At 36.2% G+C, this 11753-nt stretch overlaps 1 protein-coding gene across 1 annotated transcript; it reads left to right on the top strand.

The window, feature by feature from the left end:
- Positions 1-5393: 5393 nt before the first annotated feature.
- On the top strand, positions 5394-6862 carry insl5a (insulin-like 5a). Its single transcript, XM_038291757.1, has 2 exons — positions 5394-5673; positions 6330-6862. Exons 1-2 carry the CDS (start codon positions 5502-5504, stop codon positions 6470-6472), a joined length of 315 nt encoding a protein of 104 aa, XP_038147685.1. The 5' UTR covers positions 5394-5501; the 3' UTR covers positions 6473-6862.
- Positions 6863-11753: the final 4891 nt, after the last annotated feature.

Here is an 11753-nt window from a genome sequence, read left to right on the forward strand (position 1 = left end):
GAAAAAAAAGGCTTGTGTTACTTTAGCTTAAGCTGTCCTTGAGATCGACTCAACTCATGTCTTTGTTTTCAGAGAAGATTGGATCTATCTCTGCTTTAGCTGGAAGACTCTGGCAGTATAAAACTTAATTAAATATTGAAGGGCTTCAAGAGAGACTCAATAGTATATACCCATCAAATGCTGTGTTTTTGCTTAGTTTGGGGTCATGGTACTTTCTTCTGCTCTTTTTGTTAGAGAAATACTTAAATGTATTTTGCACCATCTTATTTTATGGTTATGTTCTTTCAGTTATGGAGTTTAGGTTTATGAGCTGAAAACAGGAAAGATGTAATGTGAAACAGAAAAGAATATGTGATGCATGGAAGCGATGAAGGTTCAGTAGTCTGATAAGAAACTTAACGAGCCACAGAAAGTATTGACACAACTTTGCTTCCTCTTTGAGTCATGCTGTTTTTTAAGGATCTGTTACATAACAAAATCTGTATTTTTCTGTAGCCTTGTCAAAAACTGTTATGTTAGTTCTTTTTTCTATAGAAAAAATATTACATTACGTAAAATATTACATAGCTGGAGTGGGAATGATTTTAAGTTTTTATAGCATCTCCATTAAAGATGCAAAACATGTGGTTAAAACTATAAAAAATATACTTGATAATATATCACCTCTATAAAGAGTCAGTGTTACTTTGAAATGTTCTCTGGGTTGTTTAAAGGTTGAGATACTGTTTTATAACTCAACCCTGTTTTTATGTGTTTCTTCCTGACATGTCCAGTATGATCCCTGATCTTTATGATTCTGTTCATAAATAGATTTTATTGTAACAGCGCTTCAATGCTCGTACAGATCAGTTGGATTTATACAGAAATTAAGATCAACCCTGGTTGAATGAGATGAATGTGGGGTGTAGTAGGATCATACCTTCTTAAAATGTTATATTATAACATCACATGTTCTTCCATAAAAGTCTTTTCCAAAGCTCAGCTCATCTATGGATTAGGTAGTGATAATTTTTTTCCAACATCTTGCTTTCGTCATTAGCTCCTTGGTTGAGAAAGATTTTATTCTCCCAGCATGTCCTTAGAGCTGATTCATCACCATCAGTTGTCATGGAATTCATTGTATTGGACTGCACCTTCAAGACTTTCCATTGCTTTAGAGGAAATTAACAGATTGCTCTAAAGCATGTTGCCTTACAGCAGCCTAATGATAAAGATGATAATTTATTAAATTAAACAATAAAAGGAAGAAGCATTAGAGCAGCTGAAGAATAACAGCCTAGAAAAAAGAAGCAGCACCAGCACAGGCAAAGGGACAAGGAGCAAGAGAGGAATCTAAAACAAATATCTAACATAAAATTGTAATTTTATGTTACCGTTTGCTGCAGCTTTAAAAACTGAATGTGTTATTTTTTTGGTTGGTAATGCGGAAAGGATACATGAGATGTTGGAACCGGAGACTGGAAAGGGAGTCAGACTGTATACCTGTCTTTGTCTTATAAGAGGAAATTCATAATGGAAAACAAAAGACTTCATAAAAAAACATTACAAATAGAACAAATCACCTTTTTGTTTTGTTGCAGCTTTGTTTATATTATTATGCAATTCTCAGAAATCTGCTCTAAAGCTGATAACCAGGCAGTGTTGTTAAATTAACTGGAACCCTTCAGGAGGAATTGATGCGTTGTTTTTGAACTTTGCTAAACCTTTACATGTCGTGGTTCTTTTTGTTGACATGCTTTTCTGCTGCCTGACATAATGTAGGTTTACTGACTTTACAGCATGTTATGTCAGCCATTTTAAACCATTATTCCTCCCACACAAGCAATTTACAGAAAGCTCACGTGGCAGAGCTCAGTGTGTCTCTGGTCCTCTGCTCCTCCAGGTGGACTCTATGGAAGTCATCTTATTGCCTAAAAGTTTTAGACAGAAGATACTCCTGCTGATGTCCTTCTGTACCAATTAGGTTTATGTCTATTCCATCCATTTGTCCTGCATCTCTCTTTGAAAGATTCAGTTCCAGGAGAAAAAGGGGCGGCTGAATGTCTGTGAGATATGAACAATGCTATTAGGGCAGATTTTATCTCCAAACTTTACATTGTTATGTTTGGTTTTATAGTAATCAGCAGCAGCAGGACAAATTCAAAAGACTTCCACAAAGGAGAAAGGCTTCATGTTACTTTTATTGCAATGAAAATTTACCAAAGCTTATTTTCTTATGATTGTGGTTTCGCTCCACAAAGTGCACATAAGCTAAGATCAGATTTTTTCTGCATATTAAGGAGGGCATGATGTCAGAGACTCTACCTCGGATGTTTGATAACATGTTAAAACATTCTTGTCTTTTGCATCAAGCTATTAGCTTAGCATTCAAAACACTATAAGATTATGCAGATTTCGTCTCCTGGAAGAACCCTTGGAAAGCCGTGACAACTATAACAGCATTTTCTGTTCAGTTTAGTTTATTTGTAATGGGCCAATTCACAGGAAATGTTCGGTAATCTTACGTCACATATAAAAAAAAAAAAAAAAAAATGATATATTAAAAAAAATCACTTTGGTCCAGGGGCAGACTGACTGACAAGGCTTTCTTGCCCTAGGACACAACAACAGAGAGACAGATGGAGCAGGTAGGTTGAACCGACAACCCCACACCTTAAAGGACAAATACCCACTGGACTGTTAGTTGGTGACTTTGTTCTATTTAAATTTACATTCAAATGCAGGAGGTGGCTTAACATTAGCTTGATTGACAATGTCTGAAGTAGAACTGGTAATGAGACTCCAACTTTTGCCTTTAAAGAAAATAATGCGTATTAATTGTTTTAGAAAACACAAACTTTTCTTTTTATAAGGTTGATAAAGTTCTGTTTGGTTGTGTTCAATTGTTCTATATCTTTTATTAAAATATTTTTCAACAATATATTTGGATTTGACTGTATTTCCTTTAGGCTAATTTAAAATTTTGTATGTGTTTAAACAGGAAAATTCTAATAGGTCAGTTTACCCCTGAAAATTTGAGCCAAGGCACCAGTTTTGCATCTTTTCTCCCCTCTTCATGGATACATTCTTTGCATTTCAACTGATGGTAAATGACCTGAAATAAATGTGTGTTTTTGATGTAATATTTCTGTATCACTTTCCCTTTTGTAGAGGACAGCATCCTAGGGCTGCTGCCCTTTTTTCCTGTAGTGGAGAAATTCAGGCATGTCAGTGGAAAAGCAAATAGGAATTTAAAGCATACAGGTATGCACGGCTCTTTAAAATATTAAAATAAAAAACAGAACAATTATAAATAGACTGTAAAAGCATGAAGAAAAAAAGAGACAGCAACGTGAGCAAATACAGATACTTCTCTCTATCAAGAGTAAAAACTTGAATACTTTGCATTTTTTTTAAAAAGAGTACAAAGATTACTGTCAGCATTTGCTGTAAGTGGCTTTATTCAGAAAGGAGACACAGCTAAACACAAAACCTTTAACCCTGAAGAAATTCTAAAAATAGAGAGGCAAATAGCACATAATGATATAAACAGCAGCACCTGTTTCAGCTACTTTATTAAGTAATGACATAAAGCAAACACCATACCAGTACTTCCCTTTATTAGGAGGAAACCAGCAGAACAAGCCTTGGTCTCCATTAAATCTATTAACACCGATTTGCATATCTTCCAATGAGAAGGAAAACTTATCTAGGTAAGAACACCAAGTTGGTTGGTAAAGCAGCAACAACTCCTTGAAATTACTGGGGTATTTTTCATTAAAGGGGAACACAGTTTTTTTTTTTTTACATTGGCCCCTTGATTTTACGTTATTACATCATGTTCTACTTACCCATATTATTTCTGTGTCATTTGGAGCCGTTCCAAAGATATTCGGTTTTGTAATCCAAGTAACGTCTTCCTATGGGCAATGAGTTGAAGGCAGAAACTAAACTGTTCATAATTTATTATTTATGTTACGCCAGCATTCATAACATATAGGCGAATCACTGTCCCCTAGTCACTGTGCCGAACTGGAGTTGTGATGGACATCCATCATATTTAAACTCATCAATGTCATAATCTGAATCGTTAAATTCCATTTCGAGATCATCTGTGGTAGTAACACTAGACATCTTCCAGGCATGGAATTAAAACTAGAAGCAGTTCAGCGGACAGGATGAATGAATGAATGGTAGCCGGCGCGCGCTGACGAAGTCATACACACTCCACTTTGTTTTTCAAAAATATAAATATAAAAAATACAACCACGGATGTCTGGGGGACAGTGATTCGCTTACATGTTATGAATGCTGGCATACCATAAAGAATAAATTATGAACAGTTTAGTTTGTGCCTTCAAGTCGTTGCCCATAGGAAGACGTTACTTGAATATAACAAAACCGAATATCTTCAGAACGGCTCCAAATGACACAAAACTCATATGGGTGAGTAGAACATGATGTAATAACGTAAAATCAAAGGCCCACTGTAAAACAAATGTATTCCCCTTTAAATATAATGACAAAAACTTAATGGCATTGGCTTTTTCTATGAAAGACACAGAGTTAAAGAAAAGGGGACTAGGCCACATGCACTACCCTTGAAAAACAAAAAAAGTTCTGACATCAAACAAACACCACACAGATAAATAAAGCAATGTTTCAATCAAAATCAACTTTATATTATATGCCAATTATAAAGCCAGCTTTTCTTTGCATGACAGTCCAAAATCTTTTTTCCTAATCTACACAGATCGAAGTAATAATTAGAATTTTTGTTTTACAAGTTCACAGCCATGCTTGTTGGCTCATGGTTTGGTCAGTGGAGACTGTCCTGTGTTAATGTTACAACATAACCTGTTTTTAAGCCATATTTTCCAGAAAGGCCCTAAGTGGAATCTGTACTAATGATCTAAAGAGAAATGTCCATCCAAGTATCTTATCCCTCCATCAGCAGCACCATAATGACTACATGATGAATTGTAAACACTGATTTTTTTTCTATTATGAGATCCAAACAGCTGTAAAGGTAAAGAGACCTGGCCATCAGAGAGTTGTAAACACAGAAAACACCGGTTTGACCGCAGTGGGAGATCACATGGGTTCCTATGATTGGCCAGTGTCATAAAGGTCATTGCAATTTGGGCATTAAATCAGGTAATCCAAGGAAGCTTGACGAGACTGAGTATCATTTAAGCAGAGGGTCGTAAATTGCTCGAGGTTGTAACTCTGCTTTAAATGGCGGGAAGTGGTGATCATGGAGATAACCGGAAACATAAAAAGTATGCATGCACGCGTTTACGTGTCACTGGGATGAGCTAAGGGAAAGTTAGGGGTGGGGGTTAGGAGGGGTGGAGAGAATGGATGGTATATATTGAACAAGGATGCATGCAGAAGATCATTAAATGTGTTGCAATCTGCAGAAGAGTCACCAAGAACAAGGAAGAGAAGAGGATAGAAGGATATCTTGAAGGGGTTTGAAAGAACAACTGAAGACAACCAATAGAAAGCAATCGTCCAGGATGCGCCTGCTGGTGGTTTTATCTCTGCTCCTCTGCATATTGGTGTACACGCACCAGGCAGGAGCAGAAATGCAGGGGGTGAGGCTGTGTGGTCGGGCATTTCAGAAGGCTGTGGTCTACACCTGTGGAGGCTCCCGTTGGAGGAGATTCTTCAGTGAGCCAGATATTGGTGGTGAGAACATCAGCTTATTCTGCTAACCTGAGATTTTATGTTTTCAGCACAGACTTGTTAACTATCAGAAACTAAAATGATAAAAATGAAAGCCTTCCAAAAGAGCTTCTTTATAGATAAACAATATTTGATTCAGAATTTCAACATATAGTTGGAAATAATTAGAACGTTCTTTTAGTTATATGAAGGAAAATCCAGATCAGGAAGTTGTTAAAATATTAATTTTATGTTTAAATCCAAAATGTTGTCTTTGAACCTTTTTGGCTTGATGTTATGGTATTAACTGGGCTGTGGGTGTGCTGGGAGACAGGTGTCTCCCCACAATGGCATGTTTAGCATTATTATGCCAGAAAAGGCCATATGTCAAACGTGGAGGCGGCTTTTCCCTGGACAGTCCTTCTCTTACTGTCTTGTCAGACAAATCCACTTAGCATATCCATCAGAGTAATTACTAGAGGGAAACTGACACTGTAGAAGATAGATAGCAGTCATTTAAGGGTTAATTTCATGGGATGTATGAATATAAATTATACAGAACACATATAAGACAGTTCTTTAATATTTACACCCTCAGAAACATTTAAATAGACATAACATGTTTTTCAGATGGCAAATCAAAATACTGTTTGTTCCATATATCTGTTCTGTTACTCCAGGTCTGCCCTCAGGAGAGCAGAACAGCTTGGAAAACCTTAACATCCCCGGATCTGACTTGACCAAACGGGATATGAACACTTACCTGAGAGTCATCTGCTGTCAGGTGGGCTGCGGAAAGAACGAACTCACCTACATGTGCTGATGACCGCTGGGCTTTACGTTTTTACTCTCAGTGACCAAAATGACTACCTTGTGCCCCATATTGGCTTTATACCTACATTTCACTCTGACGTCTCTCTTAACGATCACTGTACAACTGAGATTTGTAAATGTGGAGCATCTTTGAATGTTTATGTATAAATCTGAGCTGAATGTTTACCAATAAACCCATGATTGTTTTGGACACAACTTGTATAAAAGCTTGTCGGGCTGTATTAATTTTATATAAATTTCTCTGTTCAGAGATGAAGTATCTAAGGCTTATGGTGTTTCGTAAATGTGTGCAGAATTAAATAATAGAGATGAAAATACGTATAGCTTCCAATTCTTCTTGTTTTACATTGTTTTATGCAATAAATGTTCTTGCAAATTCCTTAGGTGTGGTTCTTCAGTTATTAAGTTCATCTGTGAAAGGAAATTACAGTATTATTAATGAGAAAATTATTTGCTGACCACATTATTAAAACTTTAAGTGAGTTTAGATGCTGAATGAGAAATTGTGACAATTTTTAAAGTCTGGTGTTCTTCAGGGATGTCCGTCTTTATGTGTCAGCCTATTAAACAACCAGCAATATCTGCTCAAACAACTGCAGACAGAAAAGTTCAATGTTAATCTTTCCACAATGAAACAGTGCAGTGGTCAGGTTATTGCTGGGGATTACTTATATATGGATAGCTTCGATTGCACAGAAGTGTTAAAAGTTTATTACTTAAATAGAATTATAGATACTACTGTTTAAATTATTTTAATGCAACCATACCACCACCCCAAAAGGAACAATTTTCTACGGGTCATAATGACTGCAGTGTTATATAATGCAGCGTTGAGTAATTTAGCATCCACAGGGCTACCTGTTTCACCCACATATGTACATTAAAAAGAATACTACATGTTATTAAAATGCAAATATTGTAGGAGTTGTAATCTAACCTCGTAGAAGTGGCTCTGTAAGAAGCATATGAAGGTTCTGGCGTGGCATAGCCAGTCTCCAGACTTAAACCACATAGAGAAACTTTGGAGGGAGCTCAAACTCTGCGTTTCTGCTTTTAAGCACAAACTTAAAGCTACAGTGTGTAATTTTCAGCGACATCTAATGTCCAGACTGCAGACCGCAGCAACATGAACATCTCCCCCCCACCTCTTCTCCCCCCCCCCCCCCAAACAGTACGGCGAGCGTTACGGGACAAAATGTCTTCCACGACGTCCGCATCACCTACCTTCTCAAGTGATGAGGTTTGTTTACATAGATAATTTTACAGATAGTATTTCATTAGTCTGTGTGTTCAGTACCGTCTCAGTTAATCTCTCTCAACTTGCCGTAGTTACTTTCGAGCGTAATGGGCGATCTCGCAATCGCTAGTTTGTTGGCTCTGCGCTGCCATAGCGCAAAGATGTCTGCCTCCATGGCTGCAAGACCCGCTCCTATGTAATTATAAATAACGAATTCTAAGGCAAAACAAATATTAAGGTTAAGAGGCTGAGCTCGTAGATGATGATAAATAACATAGTTATGTATAATATATTACATTTCTGACTGTATATCCCTGTAATTATTACACACTGTAGCTTTAAACAATATATTCACACCATACAATTCTCAGAAAATAAGAAAGCAATCAAAATTCGAGAAGCCTTTGTCCTTTTTAATATTACTTAGAGCGCCGTTTCCCCCTAGTGTTAACTTTTGTTTAGTAAATGTAAGATCTTAGTTTATTTTTATTTTTTCTTGTATTTTTTCCTTATTGTTTCTTGTTTTGCACAAAACGAGGTCATTTACTTAACTGGTAGAAATGTGAATTTACACTGAAAATGTCTGTAAATAATGGTTGTTGTGAATTCCTATGGTGCAATAGCCTGAGGTAGTCCGACTCAATTCTAGTCAGAATATGAGTCTGATACTGCTCCATAGAGCTGTGATTATGGGACGTGTTTCGAACGGACCAGGAAAAAAAATGCCTCTGCACTCAATTGGATAGACCTACAACCAATAAGAGCAACGGAGTGCGTGACGTATGTTAAGCGAGGCATAGTTGTTGTCCACAAAAATCAAAGCGTGCAGTTGCACGCCTATAATAAGAAGATGAGACTTGATCGCGTTTCTCTGTTCCTCTTTTAAAATTAATTTGCTGTCGATATCTTCTAGAACAGACCTAATAGCAGAATTTACTCACCTAAACTCTCCAGCGGCAGCCATTATTGTTGTCACCCAAGCGCGCATTGGTCACGTGGTTGATTACGTTACTGTTGGTCATCTGTCCATCATCGTATAAAGCCCGCCCTGACAATTTGATTGGATCGCCTGACAGTGGGCGATAATACTCGCGCTATTATGGAGCAGAGCCAGACCGAACTTCCCGACCTCAAACTTTGTGGGCGGGACTAAGTTCGGAATGGCACCCAGGCTAATGGTGCAATATGGTTGCTCTGTATTGTTCTTTGCAGAAACAAATAAAGTTGTATAAAAAAAAAACTCACAAAAAAAAAAAAAAAGACATGACTGATCTAGAGAAGATCTGTGTGGAGTGTGGGTAAAAATCCCTCCTGCACCGTGTGCAAACCTGGTGAAAAACTACAGGCAACATTTGATCTCTGTTATTGCAAACAAAGGCTACTGTACACAATATTAACACTGATTTTTTTTCAGGTATTACAATACTTATTTGCAGCTGTATCATACAAATAAATAGTTAAAAAATCATACATTGTGATTTCTGGATTTTTTTTATTTTTGATTACGTATCTCACAGTGGATCTCCACCTACGGGTGAACCTGCAAAATAGCAATGTTCAAATACATTTTCACTTAATAAAATTATTAATGGTTAATGGTTTCAGTCCATTGATTTTAAGAGACTTTTTAAAAAGATCCTACTAAAACATGTCAAGATCCAGTTGGTATCAACTGGATCAAATCAGAATTTTTAGAGTGACATTACTTGTAAAACTTGTTTTTATGTAAATTCCAATAGGATAATCTTGGTGCCAAATGAGTAAATTAACAGGCAAAATAATCAAAAGGACAAAGTCAATTATCCAGTTATACTTTTTATTGGTTTTTGGAAAGAAGCAAACTATTTTTTCTCAGTTTATCTTAGCATTGTTATGTTCTGTACAAACAGCTTGCACATGAGGTTAACTGCACAGAATCAAAAAAAAGCATCCTGACTTCTTGCACACAAAAAGCCAATCCCTGCTCATTCCTCAACAAAGGTCAAGTGACACTCAGAAGAACATACCACTTCAGTACTACCTATCGCCGATGATGCCTCGTTTTCTTTTTTTACCGCATGCAATAAATCAACATTTAGAGAAAAATCCATCACAGATGAAGAGCTTGACACTGCCCTATTTTAATTTCATTTTTCGAATTTGAAATGATGTAAACATTGCAACCAATTGTTTTTTTTTCCTTTTGGTCAGGCCTCAAGCTGAAACTGTTGAGTAATCGTAATTTGTGTTTATTCTACATGGCTAGTTTTGGATTTCGTTGGCATTGATAGGTAATGCTGTAGTGACTGTTGTACTCAAAATCTCACAATCCATACAAAAGATAACAGAGTCTGATTTTTTACATGGTTTTCATTCACCATGAAAACATTTATCAAATAAAGGTTTCAAAGGGAGCTAAATGGCACCAATCATTCATTCTACTTCAAAATTAAACTTCAGCCTTCTCTCATATTGGGTCAGGACACAAGGAAAAAAAAAAAAAATACAAAAAAAAAAAAAAATGTTTTAATAAAATGTGCAGTCCAGGTGTGATATCAATAAATTATGTCCATTCAGAAGCACTGCAGAACTCAAAGTATGAGATTTACAGATTTATTCCCCCTCCACACTCTGATTGGTTACATTTAGCAGAATGCAGACAAATAGTGCACTACAAACATTTTCAGGTACACTTCATACACAGACACAGAAACACATACAGACATACACACTTTTCTGCATTTTAAAAATATTCATCTTATTGTCCTCAACATGGGACTGACTGTCCGGGGTTCACACAAACACACACTCTCTTACACACAAACAAATACAAAACGAAACAAAAATATAATTTTGGTCAACTTAACCTTGTTTTACACCGTCATTCAAATCAAGTCATCTCACAGAGACCATTACGTTTATGAAAATTAAAGCCATGGATTCGAGCACTGGCATGATGAATTGGGGGAGCTGCATATAACATATTCTAGGAGTTAGATAGCATTGATGTGATTGGAAATAGCAAAACTGATAAACCAAAGCTGAACACTAACTGAAACTATTTAATCTATTGGATTAGCGCTTCGTTTTCTACTGGGAGGGAACAAGAATCAGGCTGGACCCAGTAAACTTATTTAATTTTTAAGAAATAAAATTTGAAGCGGCGATGCTGCGGCTGAGAAAATTTTTTTTGTTATTTCTGTTGCTGTACATGTAAAAAAAAAAAAAAAAAACTTCTTGACATTTTCTAAAATATTCATTTCGTTTCCTGTCAATTGAACTAATCCTGAATTTTATTGGCCTTGGAAGTTGGCTGTTAAGAGCCTTAAACTGAAAGCAAAGATTTATTCTTTAAATGATCTAACTCGAGGCAATATTGAATTTAAACAGGTTAGTTTAGGGATATCTGACTTTTCTAACTGGGAACTCCAACTTCTGTTGTCTAAGATCCATTTTGCAAGGAAAATAGAACATGTTTAGATATCTTTTAAGCTCAGAATGAAGTTTGTAATCAGAAGGAAATAGCAAACCTACTGTAGGTATGTTCAAAAGTAAAGAGTTTTCTGAGACTAAAATAGACAATGTCAATGGCTAATACTAATGAATGCTAACAAAAAACTTTTCTAATATTGATGTTATCATGTATGTTAGTAAAAGGTTGACAACATTTTAGCATATGAGCAATTAAAGATGTGTAAAACCATAGTTAAAGGGAATCTTGCAATTTTGAACAACTATTTGGTAACCCAGAGGGGTTAATTGATGTAAGACATGAAAGCAGTGGTAAAAATGTCATCAGATTAAACCATTTGTGCTGGTAGGGAGTGGTTGATTGGAATTTAATGGAATACAAAAGCATCCAAACAAGCCTGCTTAGTCTGTATGTAATCCACATAGAGAAGGTTTAAGGTGCACACTAGATTTTTTTTCTCTCAATAAAATAGCTTAATATCAATACTTTGCAGTCAATGAAACAAAATGTGTGACACTATAGGTGCTGGCAAATATATATTTATTTATCAAAGCCAACCACAGGTTTATGCTAAGTAAACTG

The sequence above is a fragment of the Cyprinodon tularosa genome, unplaced genomic scaffold (assembly GCF_016077235.1).
Source record: "Cyprinodon tularosa strain WSP-4 unplaced genomic scaffold, ASM1607723v1 ctg30, whole genome shotgun sequence".
Classification (NCBI taxonomy): domain Eukaryota; kingdom Metazoa; phylum Chordata; class Actinopteri; order Cyprinodontiformes; family Cyprinodontidae; genus Cyprinodon; species Cyprinodon tularosa.